The following is a 23,333-nucleotide window of genomic DNA, read 5'->3' on the forward strand; positions in this document are numbered from 1 at the left end:
GACTACAAATTAATCGGTCTACGAATAATTAAGGGTGCTTGCTCCATGATCCATGATCGCTCCAGCCTCTAGCTCCAGGTCGAACATAATTTATGCTATTGCCTGTGCCATCATAAACATTAATACCATAAATCCGTCACACTAGCTTCTCATTCACCGCTTAGTTTATTTATACTCTCCTATACCTATGTAGCTCACGGAGGTACCTACATAGTGTCAGAAATCAAAATCAAATAGTTAGGAAGCTTACAGTATTATTTAATCATCCACGAAAGAAAAATATTGGGGGTAGTGTTAAAAAAGTTTGTTAACCCAAAATTCACAACACATACAAGAAAGACAAGAATCATAAAAAATAAAATGTTAAGTAATGAAGAACAGCAGTAATAAAATATTATAACCTTGACCTTAACTTTTGTTTTAAATGTCAACTGACATTTCGAACCCGACTTCGATTGGGTAGAGAGTATCATAACATCACTAGTGCATCGTGCGAGCGTAGCATCGAGTTGCTTTTCTCGGAACGTGATAAGTTTTATCTCGGGGCACGAAAGCCTGCGGGAAAGGGAGGTGGGTGCGCCGGCGCATCCCAGCGAAGCAGCCTGCCGCAGGCGCTAGTGATCGCTCGGACGCCATACGCGCCGCACGTACCGACTGCTCCAAAACAATACAAAACCCATCCGACCCGACCCCGAGTGACCCCAAAAAGTGCACGAGAGCGGCGGACACGAACGAAACGAATCCGCGAACATTCCGCGAATAACTTTACACTTAAATTATTATTTAATCTTAAACTAACCGCTTCGCAATAACACATGTGAGCTTAATTAACTGATTTAGCAAATTAACATAATAAGGTGAAAACTGATAAATAATCCACGGACAGTGCATTGGAAGAGTGAAGTCGCAAATGTTATCTTCGTGTTAGACCAGAGCTGGACCGGCGATCAGGTGAGTCACATTAATGTTATTTAAATAATTCGCCGGTCTCGTCCCGTGTTATGGAATTTGACTGGTGGTAGTCACCAAACACCTTACGACTTACCTATATTATACAGTATACAATATATTCATCACGTTTGATGTTATTTCGATTCCTTTGTAATTTTCTTCGCTTGGTACGACTATGAGCTTGGATTTGTTTGAAATAGTAGGCACTTACCTACTCTTTATTATTCTTGCTACCTACTTAAATATGCTTACTCGGTCTCGATCATAATGTTCTCATGTTACGGCTAGTCATTTCATTTTATAGATTACTTAATTGGATTTAATTCAACAGGAACTTCGGATCTAATTTCATTTAAAGTATTTATTTACATGAAAAAATAAATAACGGTTTCTCGGTTATAAGACTGTATCTGCCGTATCTACTACCTAGTTGTTATCTACCTTTCTTTTCTTGCAATTAAGTATATGGCATGGGGATCGAGTTTTTTGACACTTTTCTCCTTCCTGTTTCTTCTGAGCAACCCGCGCCTTTTTAGCTATAACAACTGTCATATCAAAAGTACGATCCACCTTTAAAATAAGGACTAACTAAAATCGTACTTTTGACTTAACAGTTGACACAAAAAGTTAAAATGACGCGTGAAAACTTAAATAAATTTTAAGTGATTAGATAAAATCAACCAAATTCTAGAATTTGGTTTATTTTATCCACAGGTTTTATCTAATCAAATATTTTTGATAGATCTCATCGTGCCTTTGCATATATTATAACCTGAGCTTATCATCTGGTCTTCAAATTACACGGGAACCGGAAATCTGATTGTTTCTTCGATAATATCTCATGGAGTTTATAACTCGAAGGAGCCGTTGAATGTTATGGGAACGATGTGAGCGTTATAAATAGGTACAACACCGGCTTTAGATTATACGTTGTCGGTACTTTTATTTTTGCGGGTAGTTATATTATATACCTGGCCTGCCTGACGTTTTTGTAATATGTATTATTATTTGTTAATGAAAAAAGTTTAATTGAATAAGGAATAATTACATGTGGAAAAAACTTATCAGTTATCACTAAAAAAAAATATTTACAAAAAATATACGCCGTCCAAATGGTCATTTATGGGCATTGTGCTCAATACACTGGCGCTATTATCTCGCTGAATGGCAAAGCCTATTCGTTGAGTGAAATAAGCACCAGCTCTTTGGTCAACAGACGCGTTGATGAGTTTTTGGGACACGACGTTTATAAAAGCTTTCGTGTCCGATGACCATGGGCCCAGAGTCTTAAACGTATTACTAATTGGATAACATCGGCCACTTCTAAAAACCATTAAAGGAAGAGTACCTAATTACCTAGTCGTATAGTTGATGATCAATTTTGTGAAGACAATGCAACCACTTTACAAACTATTGAAACACTGAATTCTAGCAAAGTTAATGAAAGTGAATTTGGTTGTGCTATTAAATTAACTATTGGTCCCAGTCTCCCACAGTAACAATAAATAAGACATAAACTGGCGTTGAGTTAAGATGGTAATATTGTGATCACTAATTCGTCATGATCACTAAACATTTTGTAAATAAACTATCTTATCTCATCTTATCGGACTTTAAAGTGTTTAACAAATTTTAAGTGTTCGATTTTATCTGAAACATAGGCTTCTGTCTCATAAGTTATAATTTTGTGGTAGGTCACATTGAGGTTGGGTTTTTATGAATAGTCAGAAAAGTCTTGGAGACTTCTAATATAGGTATGACATAGAAAATTTACTGGTGTTTTCACCATCATCCCCTTATGTCCACCTGCTGGATATAGGACTTTCCTACAGCGCACCATCACACATAGTTCTCCGTCTCCTTCTTCCTGAGAATTTCTTTACAAGACTTTTCTCTAAGAGTAAGAAGTTATCCTTCAAAAGGTTTTCCTTTCTATCAAGGAAAAAAGGAGGAACAACTAGCAGAGTGAGATAATTTCTTTCCAAAAGCTGTATTATTATATTGTGTTCTGACTTCCGACAACAGGCGGAACGCAGCCGAGCACGAACTGAATGCTCACAGCGCGCTCGTTCGAGGCTTGCAAGTTGGTCCACACTACACGAATTGTGTTCGGCTCGTGCTCGGTTCGCCTAGCGTAGACCCACCTTAAGCAATAAGGATGAAATGTAAGCATAAAGCAAGTTATGTAGCATGTCGTGATCGTGACAGGGCACTGGGCAGTGGTTGCAACTTGCAAAGAGTATTGTGTGCAGATTCGAAGCCCGTATAAGTTGCGACCGAAGCATTGTTTCGTCAACATTTACAATTCATTATCGACCCATTTTAAATATTTATTTTGGCAAAGTTTGCAACGAAATAAATGGGGTTAGTTCATGGAAAATAAAAATATATGCCCTGTCGTTCGATCTTATTGGAGGAACTATTTTGGAAAACGGGCAATTTATGGGTTTTATTACGTAGTGTTTTATATACCCTTTAAGAAAACTTCTAAATAATGTTTAAAATTTAAAAACATGGCAAAAATGTGAAACTAGCAGAATTTAAACTTTGCGTCTCCCGGGTATTGCGTCCAGAGTGCTTTGACCGCTAGGCCACGGTTCATACATCCTCGGTGCCGAAATTTCAAGTAACTATAACCATCTATTAGCCAGTCTATTAATACCATCTAGTAGTGACAAATTATGATTTCGAAATTACTTTGAAAGACCCGTTTAAAACTCTTTAAACGAAAAATCACATGGCGTTTTTTGACGATCGATGGTCTAACTATAATCCTTCTCAGACTTCTAAGATAGTAGACTAGTGATGGGTTTGAGATGTAGGCAATTTTTTGTTAGATTTCGTGTTTTATAACTAAACTAGGTAGCTCGCGACTTCGTCCGTGTGGACTACACAAATTTCAAACCCCTATTTCACCCCATTAGGGGTTGAATTTTTAACAATCCCTTCTTAGTGGATGTCTACGTCATAATAGATATCTGCATGCCAAATTTCAGCCCAATCTGTCCAGTGGTTTGAGCTGTGACTGTCAGTCAGTCATATTTAGATTATCCAATTAAATTGCCACTGAAATACTGAACAGGCATGCAGAATGAAGAAAAACAATCTTACAGGTACAATGATGAGACGTATTTAGCTATGTACCAAACCAAATGAGCTAACTGCGTACTTTGTGGTTACACGAAATGTAATTATAGCTTATCTTATACCTATTGTGAGAAATGTTTGAACCTATTATAATAATATTATGCAAAGCAAATGAATCTAACGGTGCTTATGAATTTTTGGACGGTTTTGTGCGATCTACGTGACGCATTTGTGGTAAAAATCCAGTGAAAGAACTTTTAACGACTGTTCTAACTATTACATCGTTTAGTGACTTTTGAAATAGCTACTGCAAGTTACTGGAGTTTCTGATGTACTTAAACTTACTAATTACTGTTAAGAGTTATTAGTACGTGTTTAACGCTTATTTTGGTTAAACAATTGGGGCCGATTCTCTTATACACAATCTCTAAACTAAACTAAATTAACAGGTCTAAATATAGTGCTATCCTTTTCCGCAAGCAACATTATGAAAGGGATAGCAATAGATTTAGACGTGCCATTTTAGTTTAGTTTAGAGATCGTGTACAACGGAATTAGCCACAATGCTTCGCCTTATTTCAAATGCCAAATTACTGTTAAAAGAAAGAGAGAAATCGGGGTGTAAGTATTCATTCGCTAAACAAATAGCTGTGATAGCCTAGTGGTTAGGACGACCACCTTCCGATCGGAGGTCGGGGGTTCGATCCCGGGCTCGCACCTCTAACTTTTCGGAGCTATGTGCGTTTTTAGTCATTAAATATCACTTGCTTTAACGGTGACGGTAAACATCGTGAGGAAACCTGCATACATGAGAGTTCTCCATAATGTTCTCAAAGGTGTGCGAAGTCTACCAATTCGCACAGGGCAAGCGTGGTAGACTATGGCCAAAACCCTTCTCACTCTGAAAGGAGACTCGTGCTCTGTAGTGACTAGTGAGGGCGATGGGTTGATCATGATGATTGATGAAACAAAGTTTATTAGTAAGGCCTTTAGTATTCATTTCATTTTCATTTTTACTTCTTTTGGATTCGACACTGGATCTTGATAATGTATTAGAAACACATTAGTATGTAATACATACCTTATGATATTGTGTTTACAGTACAACGATTTGATCCATTTGCATAAGCCCTTTTTAGAGTTTCGTAGCCGAATGGCAAAAAACGGAACCCTTATAGATTCGTCATGTCTGTCTGTCCGTCCGCATGTCACAGCCACTTTTTTCCGAAACTATAAGAGCTATACTGTTGAAACTTGGTAAGTAGATGTATTCTGTTACTTATTTGAAAATTGGAGCGATTTTTAGAAAATAAGTTTCTCTCAATCTATAATTTCACGTTCGTTAAAATCGTTAAAATATTGAACGGAACGCGTCGTTCGTCATGTCTTATCTTACTTCGAGATCGGTATTGATGTTCTTGTGGTGAACGCGATCGACCCCGTGAACCTTTTGTGCTCACGTCGGCCCGCCATCATCAACTCAATCCGCCAGCATCAGCAGATCATCTGCTGATAACGACCGACTTACGTTATCTATGTGCCTTATTTGTATCCTATACTAATTTAAGTATCTATCTATAGTTTTGGGCGTATATCCCTATGCGAATTTATTTGATTCTCGTGATAAGATTAACGGCCGAAAGCTCAGAGTCACTCAGTGGGCGATGGAGAGAGCTATGCTCGGAGTTTCTCTACGTGATCAAATCAGGAATGAAGAGATAGGAGATCCAGTTCCAGAGTACCTAACGGACATAGACAATGGGAAGGGCACATAGTTTGAAAACCAGATAGACGTCGGGCTCCCAAAGAGCTGGAATGCCGACTTCGCACTGGAATACGCAGCGTTGAAACTTGGAAGAACCCCCCGTCTCCTCCCCCTCCCCCCTTGATGGACAAACGGCATCAAACGAATCACAGGGGGCGCAGTTCGAGAAGTCCCTTACAAGAAACTTTGATATTAATCCGTGGTCCGACCGCCGACGATGAACGAGAAATGAGTAGAACTAGAAACTTAAACGAGTTGGCGATCAGCGGGAAGCGAGTGTGTAGTTTCGATAGTTTTGACGCTGGGCTATAAGCGAGTGTGCAAGAGCGATGAGCGATTACTCGCGCCATTCGCCCGCGGTCGCTCAGTCCTGTGTAAACCTGCGCGCACGTTTCACGTGTTCAAGCGAGCGAGCATCGCTGAACGAATATCGCTGAGTGAGTTTATTTTTGATAGCTCGTCGCTCAGCAACAAAACTAGTAAAGCGACACCGGCAGTGTGAACAGTCAGAGAGCAACTTTTGATATATGCATCTTTTTCGTTTACACGGAATGTACATTTATTGTGCGTTTCTTGAGAGAGAAAATCGCCGACAGTTAGTCGTTTTGTCGCCCGGCGCGGTTGATACCACTGCCTGTAGTAGCAAATACATAGCTCGGAAGTCGGTTAAATGTTTACAAAACATTGCGTCAGTAAGACAGGAACACTAGTGTCACTCGACGCCTCACGGCCGTTCGTACAAAGCCTCGCATTCCCTGGCCCTGTATATACTTCTACACTACAGTGTATAGTGGTGGCTCCTACTACCTCGCTACTACAATGGCGCCACGGACCGTGACAGGTGACTTGTCATATGCGTTACTAATTATACTGCTACCAGACTGAGAATCTAGGAAATTTCTATTCTAAATAGGTTAGTGAATCTTATCGAGCTCGACCGTGAAGCTCCGCCTGGGGATGAGCCCTAGGGCTCGAAGAAATAATTGAAAAGATCAGGGGGTAACGTCTTTCTAAGGGCATCTCCTGTGAGCACCACTCACCACTGTGTGTGATGTTGGGACGAATGGGTTGGTTGTACTCACAGATAATTCAACCTCCATAGCACGCATATACCTACAAGGGTTTGCATGAAAACAAAATCATAAAATGTTAGCGGGGTGACAGGCGAGAATGCTTTGTTGTGATTGGTGGACTCAAAAGTCACATAATTGATTGACATTGAATTGAGTGGGCTGACTTTTATGCTAAGCAACTTTTCGGAGCTCTGGTTTTAAGTAAAATAAATATCACTTGCTTTAACGGTGAAGGAAAACATCGCGAGGAAATCTGCATGCCTAAAAGTTTTCCATAATGTTCTTAATTCGCACTTTGTCAGCGTGGCGGGCTATGGCCAAATCCTTCTCATTCTGAGAGGAATAGAGGAGACCATTGCTCTAAGTAAAGAACTAGGTTTATATTCTTTAGTCTAATAGGTACTTGCAAATAATTACTGATTTTTAAAGCAATCTTAATATGCCATTAATTACATTTTAGAAACAAAAGACTCCATTACTTTGAATTACCAAAATAGGTATTTAATTAAAAGTGGAGTTAAAATTAAATATTGACACAATTTTTCACAAGGACTTTGTTCTAGGTCACCGATACTACTAATTAATCGAAAAAATACTCGTACAAACCTATCTTACTACAACTGTCGTGAAAATTATCGCAATAATTGTGCCGCGTGTATTTTAATTTGTTTTAAGTTTTTATCGAACGAATAACAGTATTTCGAAGGCTATTTTTACCATAAATTAAGGCTAAGTAATTTGTGACTGATATTGGTATTCTGCGACAGGTTGAGACGGCAATGGGGGTATGAGGCGGGGGGATGCCCCGCGCACCCGCACGTCACCCGCGCTGTACCGGGTCAGCGTGGGGACTGTGCGGGTGTGCGGGGCGTTCCCTCCCCGATTGCCATCTTGACCTGTCGCGTACTTTCTAAATGAATTTACATCTTACTAAGTATATTTTTATGAAGTTTGTACCTAGCGCTACTCTACTTACATTATTCTTTGAGTTCGGAGAATAAGAACCTATAAAATAGATAAAGCATGAACTAGTATACTTTTCATTTAGATTAGGCCTAAGGTATCTAACTGGTTTCCTAGGTTCTTAGAGTTTTAATGACAGTTAAAGTTAAATGTTTTTTTTTTTTTTTCCTCTCCAACTAAGCGTCAGGCTTGTGCTAGGAGTAGAATAGTGCAATGGGCGGGGTTTGAACCGTCGACCTTTCGGTTTTCAGTCCACTCCTTTACCGGTTGAGCTATTGAGGCTATAATTTATTGTTATATATAATAAATTATAGCCTCAATAGCTCAACCGGCTCAATTAATATAATATTATATTGTTTATCAGCATATAGTATGGAATATGATAAAGTTGCGCCATACGTATACATCTTGTGTGTTAGTAGGCACCTCTGTGTGATAAACACGTGCACGGTGTGTTATCAGTAATTAAACATTACTAAATGCATTAGGTATTTGTGCACTGAGTATATTGTTGCCCATCTCTAGTAAAGGCGCCCATTCTTCTTTTGTACGTAGGTATTAACTCAGTATCGATAATCAAAGTAAGCTAGCCTTATCTTATTGACTTCACAAATCATGCCCGCGTGGAATGGTGCCAAGAATACTGGCTGCATTTCCGCGCTGGACAACCAGGCTGATCCGTTGCGCAAAAAATGAGCCAGCCCTTCTGTCACCAGATGAGACTATTAATCGCGGTGAAATATCTCGTAAAAATTTTGGTACCTAGGTCTTATAGCACAAGTAAAGGAATAAATTCGAAAACCGTGAATTTGTGGTTACATCATAGAAAAAAATTAAAATGTGTTCATGAACAAATAATTAGTATTTTCAATTTTCAAATTACGATTACTTACTATATTATCAAGTGGGGGTAGGTACATTCGAAAATAGATTTTATTTATTTTTATGCATCATAGTTTTTGAATTATCGTGCAAAATGTCGAAAAAATACGACTGTAGTACGGAACCCTCATTGCGGGAGCCTGACTCGCACTTGGCCGGTTTTTTTCTAAACAGAATAGTTTGCGCGAGAGACACTTCCAAAGTGGTAAAATGTATCCCCCCCCCCTGTAACTTCTAAAATAAGAGAATGATAAAACTAAAAAAAATATATGATGTACATTACCATGCAAACTTCCAACGAAAATTGGTTTGAACGAGATCTAGTAAGTAGTTTTTGATTTATCGTGCAAAATGTCGATAAAATACGATTATTGTACTACGGAACCTTCAGTGCGCGAGTCTGATTCGCACTTGCCCGGTTTTTATTATTCAAATGAGTTTGCTCTTTGTAAGCATTTCTTTCCGCAAATCATATCTACAAATTATCACACAATGGACAATTCCCTCCAAGCGCGGCGTCACAAGAGAACTCGTCACCATTTACAAGCACTGGGCTCTGTCAAGCATGTCTCCCCAGTCCCCAGCAAACATACAACGGCGTCACAGGTCACCACGGAGGGGACTTGCAACAAAACGTCGCCGTCGAGCCTTCGACGTCACTGGCAGGCGTCAAATGTCAGTACCCGTGGTACAAGATTTTACGTCTCACCAAACCAAACCAAATTCGAGAGTCGAAATACTTCCGCGTTACAGTAAAATGGACCTAAACAGCCTTGAATTGAAGTCAAATATTCAATGCCACTGATTTTAATTTCGCAATGTTTCCGCTTGGAGCGCTGGCTGTAGAAGTGTAGACAAACTTGAGATTTAAAACAAGGCGTTTAAGATCCATTTTACTGTAACGCGGAAGTATTTCGACTCGAATTTGGTTTGGTTTGGTGAGACGTAAAATCTTGTACTACGGGTACAGTACAGTACGCGGCCGAAAGTAATGTCCATTCAGAATCAAACAGAGAGTTCCTTCACTCTAGTTCACTCTTACTGCGTAGGTACTTCCTTACGAAGCTTATCATGGCTCCGTATCAGTCAATATTATGAAGATTGTGTTTATTTCGAGATGATAACATGTATCTTTCTCTAAATATATAAAATGATAGGTGACTGGACTGACTGATCTATCAACGCACGCGGCTCAAACTACAGGACGAATCGGGCTGAAATTTGGCATGCAGATAGCTATTATGACGTAGGCATCCGCTAAGAAAGGATTTTTGAAAATTTAACACCTAAGGGTGTGAAATAGGGGTTTAAAATTTATGTAGTCCACGCGGACGAAGTCGCGAGCATAAGCTAGTTACTTTCTATGAGTTATATGCGTAAACAGAGTACCTAGGAAGTTTGAGAGATTATTTACTAAACAACTAATAATAACCACTTAAACTTTTCAAAGAAACTTTACTCTTAGTGAGGTCTGTCCGTCTGTCTGTGTATCGCAACTATTTTTAATATAAACGACTTATATTTTAACCCTCTAACAAATAAACCTGGAATAGCGGTGGAATAGTTATACTCTGTTTTGTCTTTCTCTGTCATCAGTAATTTGACATTTGAAGAAAAAAGACAAAACAGAGTATAACTATTCCACCGCTATTCCAGGTTTATTTGTTAGAGGGTTTGAGTTTTAAAGTAGCTTAGCACGTTTTTAAAAATCTGTAAACAGATACACAGCCCACAGAGGCATATTAAAATTTTGAAAAATATATTTAGGGTATGTACCGCCCGCCCACTGTTAAACATGCAGGAAAAACCAGCCACCAGTAAGTGTAAGCTAACTCATCAAAATTGGTTAAACTGTTGGGCCGAAAAGCTAACAGACAGATAGACAGACGGACAGACAGACACACTTTCGCATTTATAATATTAGTATGGATTAATTATGTAGGACATAAACTGAGGAATACTCAAATGTTATAGTTTTATTATTTTGAACTAGAAGAGCTCTAAGACGTCCATTGTTTAATTAATCTGTAATCAGCGACACGGACATACTGACAGTGCACATGGCATGCATAATGAACGATGGGGACGCCTTTTATGTGCTCTCTTGGGCAAAACTGTCACGGAAGGACGTAGTCGGTAACAACCACTCATCTACAATATCTTACAATAAATAAAAATTTATATTCATATTAATATTAATATCCTACAATAAATAAAATTCTTCTTTGGCTAGTAGTAAGTCCGGTCAATTTAGACATCCAAGGTTACAAAAATTCATACTTGGTTGAAAATTGATAGGATTGTTCAAAACAAAAATGAAATGTAAAAAGTCCTCATCGATCCGACACATGGAAAAAAATTTACTCGGGGTCAAGGTCACAAAAATGGGGTTTTCGCGATTTTCAGCAAAACGGTAACTTTATCATAAAATTAGTCCAGACAAAAATTCTAGATCAAATAATTGTTTATAAAAAATATCCTTAAAACTTTTTTCCCTGTGCCACCGATTTTGAAATATAACAATGCAAAAAGTTTTATCTGAATACAAAAAAAAGAGCAAGGAGCTAAGGAGATCCTCCATCTTTGAAGATCTTCATTGAAGAACCGTTAGCAAATTTCATTTATTTTATTTTGGCACGTAGGCAGTGAAACATAGTCTTTCAAATAAATAATTTATTGCGTATCATTATGATAATCTCGAATTAAGACAGACAGATAGACAAAGGATGAAATTTAGATAGATAGGCATTGACCTTGTCAGGATGTTGAATGAAATAATAGTTGTGCAGAGGCGTTGCTGTGGGTGTCAGTTTGTTTTTTTGTTCTCTGAGACTCCGATATCTCGCGGAACTATTCACATCATTGGAAAATTGACAATCTACATTTTTTTTAAATACACCTAATTCCACGCGGGTGAAGTCGCGGGCATCAGCTAGCAGTTTAATATCTTTGGTCAGTATTATGTAAACAGTCAATCCCAATTTCGGGCAAATAGTATTACTGTTCAGTTTTTTCATTGTCTAAATCTACTTAAGGGGACTCAGTTCAGTGCTTTCTTCATACAAACGTAGAAGGGAAATTACAACAATATTCGATATTGTACGCACAAAACTAATAATTATATCGATTAATCTCGTCATTATCTAGGTTTATTGATATATGAAACATTGAAAAAAATATTGATTTTAAAGTTATGAGCCTCAAAAGATTCATATTTTAACACTAAACTTTGGGCGTGAATAAATAAGATAAGGTATATGAAAATTCTAAAGAAATTTGACATTTGACATAGTTTGTTTATTCATTAGTTGAAATAACTATACTTTGCAAACATAAACTCAGTAGTTTTTTCTCATAAATACTTTTCCTCAACCCTTGATTTCGGTGAAAATTATCGTGCCTCTCACCTTTCTCATACAATGTCAAGTGGAAAGCAAATAGGTTTGGTTGAGCGGCCTGCGTCATCTTAAGTACTAATGTCTTAAAACTCTAGCGTAATCAATTTGTTAAAAAAAGATTCCGACGAATTGAGAACCTCCTCCTTTTTTTGAAGTCGGTTAAAAAGTCCAGCCTACTACAGTTGAGCACGGGTTTCCTCTCAGAATGTAAAGGGTTTGGCCCAAGTCTACCACGCTGGCCAAGAACGGATTACCAGACTTCACACACTTTGGTGAACATTATGTAAACTTTCAGCTTTCCTTCACCGTAAATAACTACGTCAAGCTAGTAAGTGTGTGCTTAGGATTGAATCCCAAACATGAGGCCGTCAGATCTTATATGCATTAATATAGTACACGACAAGTCAACCCGGTGCGGGTTATCGCAGGTGACATGCGGGTATGCGTGGCGTTCCCCCGCCTCATATGTACCTCGATTGCCAACCTGCCACGTACTATAAATAAACATCGTCCCGTTCGGTGATTCCCGGTGATATTCTAGTCAGCAGATTTCTGTGATCTATTGGTTGTTTTTAATTTTCTCAATCGTGTTTTAGTTACGTCTGATTTTATGATATCAATCAATCAATCAATCAGCCTATTTGCGTCCACTGCTGGACATAGGCCTTCCCAAGAGCACGCCACCACACACGATCCTCCGCCTTCCTCATCCATCCACTTCCCGCTATCTTCTTAAGGTCGTCAGTCCAGCGGGTTGGAGGTCGTCCCACACTGCGCTTGCCGATACGCGGTCTCCACTCCAGAACACGTCTGCCCCATCGGCCATCGGTTCTGCGGCAGACGTGGCCTGCCCACTGCCACTTCAGCTGGCTAATTCGTTGGGCTATGTCGGTCACTCTGGTTCTCCTACGGATTTCCTCGTTACGGATTTTGTCCCTCAGAGAGATACCCAACATAGCCCGCTCCATAGCACGCTGGACGCTGAGCGACTTTGAACTTGTGGACACGGCCAACTGTCAGTGTCCTCGTCTCAGCGCCATACGATTTTATGATATAACTACCTGATAAAAGTGACACTATGTTCAGTTACAAATTACAAAAGCGTGCGGTCAATTTCACACTGGCCTTGCGGTAAACTCGCCGCAATCGCAAACCTGCGGTGCGGCGAGTAGGTAGGTCCAGTAACATGACTCCATAGTCTACAGCAAGACAAGTTGTCACTTTCACAAGGCAGCAAGCCTTCTGATTCAATCCGATGAAAAATTTGGATAATAAGTATTACACAAAAAAAAACTCTAAAAATGTGGAAAGGTCGGATATCCAGACTCAGCGATGAGCGGGCCACAAACTATTCACAGGGATACTGGTGACGGAAGGTCACTTGAGTAGACAAGATTAGAGAGTTCACAGGGCAGGTGACGTGTGGTAACCCGTCTTAGAAAGAGACTGGCCTCGTATTTGAAGAGCGCAGGGTAGCTCGGCCGCAGGACGCTGGCGTGTAGGCAGACGCGGAAGTCTGGCCGACGTGAAGATGCAGGCCACGAAGGTAGGTTCGAAACCTGGAGTTGTAGGTCTCACACAGCAAGACAAATTTTCACTTTTACAAGCCAGCCTTCTGATTCTATTATTGGATCTGATGCAAGGATCCCTACATGGATTAGATCTAAATACTAACCGGCCACTGACAACTTACGAATAGCGAACTAAACATAGGTAACTAACCTATTAGGTAACTACTAAGTACCATAATAGTTAGTATAATTTACTTACGACTTGTTTTAAACATTAGTCACCTAGGTTGTAACTACATAAGGTATAGGCACCTATGTATTTTTTATTTTATTTTATTGCTTTGCCAACAGATAGAACACATATTATAAAATAACAATTACAATTCACAGAGAAAAAATTTAGAATGTACACCCAATTACTGGCAAACCGGCATGCATTTTAAAAGTTTGCAAGTTGTGCGGGATTACCAGTTAACTTAAAGCTAAAAATACAAATATGAAAAAATAAAAAATAAAAACACTGCAATTTACAATAGTACTAAATATTAAATACTAAATATTACATAAAACAAGAAAAATAAGAAAAATTACGAAGAAGCATACGAGTTTATAATGCTGCATCAATATACTGATGCAGCATTTTTTTGTACTGCTGCTGCTATGTATATAATATATCCTCTAAACTTCTACATAAAGTCAAGCAAATAAGGAAACGCATGAACTAATTGATCAATAATTAATTATTTAATTATTATTAATAATTAGTAATCAATGACAAAATATATTATTGGTAGGTAAGTATAGTACAGGTTGAGATGGCATTCGGGGAGGGAACGCCCCGCACAGCCTCCGCGCTAACCCGGTGCGGGCGAGCGCGGGTGACGTGCTGGTGTGCGGGGCGTCCACCCGCCTCGTACTCCGATTGCCATCTCGACCTGTCGCGGACTATAGGTACCTACAACCTACCTTATATTATTTTCCTGTGTGCTTCACATTGAGACAATGACCGCAACCTATTTTGGGTTTCAATTCGTTGAACTATGACAGACACACTATCGCATTTATAATATTACTAGTTGATGCTCGCGACTTCGTCCGCGTGGATTTCATCATCATCATCAACCAATAGACGTTCACAGCTGGACATAAGTCTCTTGTAGGGATCTTCCACACGCCACGGTCTTGCGTCGCCTGAATCCAGCGGCTCCCTGCGACTTGTCTGATGTCGTCCGTCCACCTAGTAGGGGGTCTTCGAACACTGCGTCTCCCGGTGCGAGGTCGCCATTCCAGCACCTTAGGACCCCAAGCAAATTGCGACTAGTGCGACCTAGTTGCGACTGATTTCGCGACAAAATGACAATTTTAATTATGAGCCATAATTGTTTAGATAATGTTAACTAGCTGATGTGCTAATTTAAATGAACTCTACACAGGTCATGCTGCTTTTACCAAAGACCTTTTAAGAATTAGTACTTCCTTATTTCATGGTTTTTCCATGGTTTTACGTTTTTCCATGGTTTTACGTTTTTCCATGGTTTTACGTTTTCGACCAGACTCTTGACATTGAAGTTTCACAAATTCCCTCATAAAAGGTTTTCTTAATCCATTCTAAATCACACTAATATCATAAATGCTAAAGGTTGTCTGTCTGCCTTACTGTTAGGTAGGTACCTTTTCGTAGCGCATTAAACAATTTTGACCAAAGGAGAATAGCTTGAAAGTGAAACTAGGTGACGGACTGGCTCTTTTTTTAGGGTTCCGTACCTCAAAAGGAAAAACGGAACCACTTTGTTGTCTGTCTGTCTGTCTGTCTGTCAAGAAACCTACAGGGTACTTCCCGTTGCCCTATAATCATGAGATTTGGCAGGTAGGTAGGTCTTATAGCAGACATTCGGGGAAACATCTGAAAACCGTGAATTTGTGGTTACGTCACACAAAAAAATTAAATTGTGGTTATGAACTAATATTAGTATTTTCAATTTTCGAAGTAAGATAACTATATCAAGTGGGGTATCATATGAAAGGGCTTTTCCTCTGCATTCTAAAACAGATTTTAATTTATTTTTATGCATAATAGTTTTTGAATATAGAGTTTCAATAGCTCAACCGGTATAGGAGTGGACTGAAAACCGAAAGTCGACGGTTCAAACCCCGCCTGTTGCACTATTGTCGTACCTACTCCTAGCACAAGCCTGCCGCTTAATTGGAGAGGAAAGGGGAATATTAGTCATTTAACATGGCTAATATTCTTTTTAAAAAAACTGTTTTTTATTTTTATTTAGTCCATTTATAGCTGAAACCTGTTTTGTGTGCCTTTATAATAAAATAAAAAAAAATTATCGAACAAAATGTTGAAAAAATACGACTGTAGTACGGACCCCTCGGTGCGCGAGCCTGACTCGCACTTGGCCGGTTTTTTGATTCTTCAACTACCTAATGTCTTATGTACTTCCACGAGTGCAGATTGCAGTAGGCAGTAGGTACCTACCTACACTATCTAGCCGATGGCCATCGTGACCAATTGTCCCAAAATTATTCTATTGAATTTATTCGTCAGGACTAAATATAGACCTGAGACGAGACAATGTCAATGTCTAGACCTAATTTACCAGTGATTTCTATTTACGGGATAACTTCCAATAAACCATCTACAACAACATTCAAGGCCTCTTTAAGCCTCTCAAACTCAAACTTAAATTAGGTAACATTTTACGCTTACTGATGGTCAAATTTTTTATTTGTAAAATGATATACGAGGGTTCCAAACGCGCCCAGGTCTGAGAAGAGCCCACAACAAACTTAGCCGGGTATTCTTTTTATTATCACCACTTTACAAGATCACTTAAACTTATTAGAACTATCACAAAGCCGTTAAGCAACTCATTCATAAGCTTTCTTATCGTTTAAATAACCCTTTACATTGTAATTGGATTTTTCAATAAGTTTTTGTTTTATGAAAACTTTGAACTTGTTGAGAGACATCTAAACCTTCTAAGTTGTTCTTGTTGCCATAGTTCATAATAACCCGTGATCAAGGTAAAGTTGGTAATGCTGCCATTTGAGTCGTTTGCAGTTAGGTCTGTATCACGACAGTTGAGATTGAAAGATTAATCGTTTCTAAACGAAGCGATAGCCATCTAACCTTTGCATTGAATGTGGCGTAGGAAATATTTCTAACTCTCCTAGGTAAAACATATTATGAGTGCCTGGTACATCTTGACATTTTAATATCATCATCAACCCATCTACGGCTCACTACCGAGCACGGGTATCCTTTTTTAAAAAGTAGTCAATACTCTATGCAGTCTATGCCACTCTCCTGGCCTTTAGCTTTACCCATTCAATAAATGAGGTCGTGATTGGAGGACAAAACAACAAACCAGCAAACAATAGCCGGAATAACCAGCTTAGTAAATAAACGTCTTTTCTTTCTTTCTTTCAAACACACTTTCGCATTTATAATATTATGGGTAGTGATGGTATGGAGGTGGATTAATAATTATCACATTTCTTCTCTAAGTCATTTAGTGGGTCTATATGCATAATGCATATTCAGTGGAAACCCTGAGGTCTGTAGGTGGGTACTGGGTAGGTGTATAATGTAGATGATAAATGGTTTGGTACTGAAGCTGGCGAGTGACGTCATTTGCAGCAACGCTGACATTGGGCGGTGGTCAGGTTTACGGCCGCAGTGAGTAGGTACATGCTGCTGACTATCAACTCAACAATTTTCCTTTATACCTGAAAAAATTTCGTTTCGGTCGTATCTTAAATATATAAAAGGAAAAGGTGACTGACTGACTCTGACTGACTGATATCTATTTACGCACAGCTCAAACTGCATAAGCTAGTTTTATATAAGACTAATTTATGCTCGCGACTACATCCGCGTGGACCACACAAACTTCAAACCCCTATTTTACCCCCTTAGGGGTTGTGTTCGCGCCATAGACTTTAAACGTTGACAATTAGTTTCGATCGACATTTGACATTGACAACCAACAAGTGACATTGAAGTTTGTGTGAATGAAAATTCGTTATTTCATGAGTCATTGTAAGACATTCGTATCAGTAAAATCATCGTGAAAAACAGACAAATTTCGTGCAAATTAAGTAGTGTGTGATTCAAACCAGTGTTTCAAAAAACGAACATTTAAACCTAAATTCAGCACGGGTAATTATAGTGTGAACACGGTCCTTCGATTCCCGATATTACAAAATTATGGATGACATCAACCAGTTGTTGGCGGTTCAAGAGGATAGGGCGTCAAAAATTAATAAAGCATGCTCGAATTTTAGGAAAACTCCGAAACAAAGATTGACTTTAGCATATTTAAACACTCGTTTAGAGTCGTTAGAAAAGACGTGGGAATTATTTACAGCCAATCACGATCGCATAGTTGCAATTGCGAGCAACGAGTTTAAGTCAGTTTCAAATTACTTTACAAAAGATATATATGAGGACATTGAAGAATCATATATAACCTATAAAAGTGAGCTACAAAGTAAGATCTCGGAGTCAACACCACAAGAGCAAGCCAACAACTCCTCGCACAACTCAGGTCAGACCAGCACAAACACAGGCAATGAGGTAAAGTTGCCCACTATTAATTTACCTACTTTTTCTGGGAAATACACAGAGTGGCCATCATTTCATGATTTGTTTACATCCTTGGTAGATAACAATAAAAATTTAGATAATGTAAAGAAACTTCACTATTTGAAATCTAGTTTATCAGGAGAGGCGGAACAACTTCTGCGCTCAGTTACTATAACTAGTGATAATTATAGTCAGGCATGGTCAACGCTTAAGAAAAGGTACAGCAACAAAAGATACATCTCTAATTCTGTATTTAAGCGACTTTTTTCTTTGAAACCCTTGACGTCAGAGTCGGCTCAGAATATTAAGTTACTTTTAGATACAACTGTTGAATGCTTGAATCTGCTTAATAACATAGGTATTCGTACAGACCACTGGGATCCTATCATGGTTTACCTCACAGTTTCAAAGTTAGACATAGAGAGTCACAAGTTGTGGGAGCTAAACAGTTCTTCGGAAAGCGAAGCCCTACCTACTTTTGACACATTAAAGCAGTTTATGGAAAGTAGATTCAGATCCTTAGAGATGATAGAGCCATCTAAGCCATCACGGCCAGAGCCTCTGAGAGTAACCAAACCTAAGAGTTTTCATACAACAGCCTCAGCTGATTCTCCCAAGTGCGCACTCTGCAATCAATCTCATCATTTATACAACTGCAAAGAGTTCTCAAAGAAGAGCATTAAGGATAGATATGAATTTGTTCGTAATGCGAATCTTTGTTTCAATTGTTTCATTCCAAACCACATGGTGGCTCGGTGCGGGAAACCAACTTCCTGCAGGATATGCTTTAAGAAGCATCATTCACTTTTACATCCAGAAAAAGAAGATTCTAGCACTCAAGAAGCTGATACAGAAGAACACACTACGCAATCAACCAGTATTTCAACAATTTCAACTCACTTTATCAATCAACCTGGTCAAGTTTTATTGGCAACAGCTTTGGTGGACATTATAGGAAGGAACAAACACACAAATGTCTACCGTGCTCTCATTGACCAAGGCTCACAGGCGTCATTTGTGACAGAGAGTCTCGTACAAGCATGCGGCTTGAAACGAGAAAGAATCAGTGGCGTCGTTTCAGGATTAAGTGAGGGCAAGCAACTCAGAACAAAATACATGGTTCAACTAGAAATACAATCAAGATACAAACCACATTTAGTTTTCCCTATCAATGCATACGTTCTCAAGACACTCACAAGCTATTTACCTTCGCAAGAAACCACAGTCTGTGACTGGCCAGACTTGGAAAATATTACACTAGCAGACCCAGGTTACAACACCCCGAACAGAATCGACCTCCTGCTAGGCGCTGAAGTTTATAGCAAGATCATAGACAACGGCTTGAAGAAGAGTCCCAATGGAGTAATTGCTCAATACACTCATCTTGGCTGGATATTGTCTGGAGACACCCATAGTGAACAACCTACAAAGAACAAACATGTGATCAGTATGCATATATGTACATGTGAGAATGACCTCTTAAGGAAATTTTGGGAAATAGAAAATGAAACACTCACCTCTAAGAGAAAACTTAGTGTTGAGGAACAAAGGTGTGAAGATATTTACCAACAAACAGTAACAAGAACTAATGATGGTAGATACAAGGTTAACCTACCTTTTAAAGAAGATATTCAGGATCCTGTTGCTGCCTGTGGAGAAACTAAACAAATGGCGATAAATAGATTCATGTCTTTGGAAAGAAAGTTATGCAAGGATTCTATTCTTAAAGAAGAATATACAAAAGTCATAAACGAATATTTGGAGCTTGGACATATGACCCTAGCCGATGGAAACAAAGAAAGGGCTATTTACTTACCTCATCGTGCAGTAGTCAGACAAGACAAGGAGACCTCTAAGGTCCGGGTCGTATTTGATGCTTCGGCTAAGGGGTCAAAGGGTTGTGCCCTTAACGATACCTTGTTGATCGGACCTACTATACAAAAAGATCTGCTGACTTTGCTTATGAAGTGGAGAAAATACAAGATTGCAATTGTTAGTGACATTGTTAAGATGTATAGACAAGTCCTGGTATCTGATGAAGATTCTGACCTACAATGTATCATATGGAGAAACCACCCCGATGAATCACTTCAGTTTTACAAATTATTAACAGTCACATTTGGTACAGCCTCGGCTCCATATTTAGCAATCCGCACATTGTTCCAAGTCGCAGAAGATGAAGGTAAAAAATACCCCCTTGCAGCTGAAATTGTTAAGAATTCATTCTACGTTGATGATCTCACAACTGGGTGTTATACTATTGAAGAAGGAAGAGAAATTTATGAACAAACAACTCAGTTGCTACGTTGCGGTGGATTCGAATTACAAAAGTGGTCTAGCAATTCAGCAGAATTTTTAGAAGCCATTAGTCAGAGCTCATACAACAATCAACAGCCATTGGCAATAAAACTAGATGACAACATGAAGATATTGGGTCTGAAATGGGACAAACAAAATGATGATTTTAAGTTTACTGTGAACCTAGGAGAACCCACAACGCCAGTGACAAAGCGTAATATTCTATCAGATGTTGCAAAGCTCTTCGATCCGTTTGGATGGCTGTCACCAACAATTGTAATTGCAAAGATGCTTATGCAAAAATTATGGTTATGTAGCTCTGACTGGGATGAAGAGGTTCCAGCACAGATTCTTCAAGAATGGATTAATTTCAGACAACAATTAAATCATTTACGAGATGTAAAAATAAACAGATGGATTCATATTCAACGGGAAAACACACACATTGAACTCCATGGCTTCGCAGACGCTTCAATTTCAGCATATGCTGCTGTGATATATGTCAAAGTAATACACAATGGACAAGTTCGAATCTCCATGCTTGAGAGTAAGACAAAGGTTGCTCCACTCAAACAAATCTCAATTGCCAGACTGGAACTTTGTGCAGCGGTGTTACTGGCTAGACTTCTATCACGAGCAACTGAAGTTTTAGATGTGCCAAAGGAACAAGTATATGCTTATACAGATTCAATGATAGTCTTGGCCTGGATTCAATCGTTACCTATGAGATGGCAAACCTTCGTAGGTAACAGAGTTGCAGAAATTCAGACCCTTTTAGCAAATGACAGATGGAGCCATGTTACATCAGAACACAATCCAGCTGATTTGGCTTCTAGAGGAGTGTATCCAGCTGAATTGGTGGATAAAGAAATGTGGTGGAACGGACCCTCATGGTTGGCCACAGAGAAATCATCAGCCCAAAAGGTTCAAGTACCTGAAACAAAGGAAGAAGAACGGAAACAAAAGATGAAAACCTTTAATATCAGTATTGAGGAAGATCCAATTTACACAAGATTCTCTTCGCTTACCAAGATGGTTCGGGTACTTAGCTATTGCCGAAGAATGCTCCAACTGAAAGACAAAAAGGAAGTTAGAAACCAGAATACAAAATATTTGAATAATAAAGAATTACAAGCTACACTGAATAGTTTAATAAAAATAGATCAAGAGATAGATTTTGAAGAAGAAATTAAAGATTTAAAAGAAAAGCATAAAATCAAATTGCGAAGTAAATTAATAACATTATCTCCTTACCTGGATGATACTGGATTGCTACGGGTTGGAGGTCGATTGCAAGGTGCTAAAGTAGCTACAGAATTTAAGCATCCAATCATCTTATCTCAAACATCTCACATCAGTTGGTTATTAGTGATTGATACACATGCCAAGTTATTACATGGAGGATATGCGATGCTGATGAACTACTTGAGATCTCGTTATTGGATTATTGGTTTGAAACAATTGGTGAAAAAATGCGCTCGCCAATGTGTAACTTGCATTCGACACAAAGCACTAACACCACAACCCCCTATGGGAAACTTACCTGAAGTACGAGTCAACCCTGGACGACCCTTTAAATATGCTGGAGTTGATTATGCGGGTCCAATCCAGATCCGAGCAACAAAGGGTAGAGGACATAGATCATACAAAGGCTATATCTGTCTCTTCATTTGCATGAAAACAAGAGCAGTTCACCTGGAAGCAGTAACTGACCTCACCACTGCAGGGTTCCTCGCTGCTTATAGAAGATTTACATCCAGGCGAGGAAATTGCGCAGAAATCTGGAGTGACAACGGATTAAACTTTGTGGGAACGTCTAGAGAGCTCACTCTTATGTTGAATCAAGCCAAAAGTAGTTTCAGTCAGGAAGTTGCAGAGTTGTTAGCCAATGGAGGCACCACGTGGCACTTTATTCCCCCTAGGGCACCTAATTTTGGGGCAATTTGGGAGGCTGGGGTTAAATCAGTTAAAACACATTTGGCCAGAGTAGTAGGAAACTCAACTCTAACATTTGAGGAAATCACGACGTTGCTGTACCAAATAGAAGCCTGCCTGAATTCTCGCCCTCTGTGTCAAATGAGCGATCATCCCGAAGATTTGACGCCTCTTACGCCTGCTCATTTCCTGGTAGGAGAGCCGTTGTTGTTAGTACCAGAACAAAACCACAAAGAGACACACCTATCTATTCTCGATAGATGGCGCTTAGTTCAAAGAATGACTCAGCACTTCTGGAAACGCTGGTCTGCAGAGTTTTTACACACCCTTCAGCAGCGTTATAAGTGGCGTACAAAAATCGAGCCGCCGCAAATAGGAGACCTGGTGATTATAAAAGATGAGGACACACCACCAGCTACATGGCTGATGGCAAAGATTACCAAACTCAACCCTGGTCCTGACAATGTTGTGCGAGTTGCCACTGTGAAGACCAAGTCATCGACACTAACGAGGCCGCTGTCCAAGCTGGTCTTGTTACCCACGGAGAAGAATTAATAAAGAACGGAGTTCTTGGGGGCCGGCATGTTCGCGCCATAGACTTTAAACGTTGACAATTAGTTTCGATCGACATTTGACATTGACAACCAACAAGTGACATTGAAGTTTGTGTGAATGAAAATTCGTTATTTCATGAGTCATTGTAAGACATTCGTATCAGTAAAATCATCGTGAAAAACAGACAAATTTCGTGCAAATTAAGTAGTGTGTGATTCAAACCAGTGTTTCAAAAAACGAACATTTAAACCTAAATTCAGCACGGGTAATTATAGTGTGAACAGGTTGAATTTTTAAAAATCCTTTCTAAGCGAA

The 23,333-nt window shown here is 39.2% G+C and overlaps 1 protein-coding gene and 1 pseudogene across 1 annotated transcript; both read left to right on the forward strand.

Moving 5' to 3' along the window:
* Positions 1–602: 602 nt before the first annotated feature.
* LOC117988761 (microtubule-associated protein futsch-like) overlaps positions 603–23,333 on the forward strand; it is an 88,790-nt pseudogene continuing 66,059 nt past the window's right edge.
* Positions 18,618–23,018, forward strand: LOC117988989 (uncharacterized). Its single transcript, XM_034976288.2, has one exon. It carries the CDS (start codon positions 18,618–18,620, stop codon positions 23,016–23,018), a length of 4,401 nt encoding a protein of 1,466 aa, XP_034832179.2.

This window comes from Maniola hyperantus, chromosome 15 (assembly GCF_902806685.2).
Source record: "Maniola hyperantus chromosome 15, iAphHyp1.2, whole genome shotgun sequence".
NCBI classification, from domain to species: domain Eukaryota; kingdom Metazoa; phylum Arthropoda; class Insecta; order Lepidoptera; family Nymphalidae; genus Maniola; species Maniola hyperantus.

Bases quoted from the DNA above. Each gene is read 5' to 3' on its own strand.
- LOC117988989 (XM_034976288.2), top strand. From the start codon at position 18,618: ATGGTTTACCTCACAGTTTCAAAGTTAGACATAGAGAGTCACAAGTTG.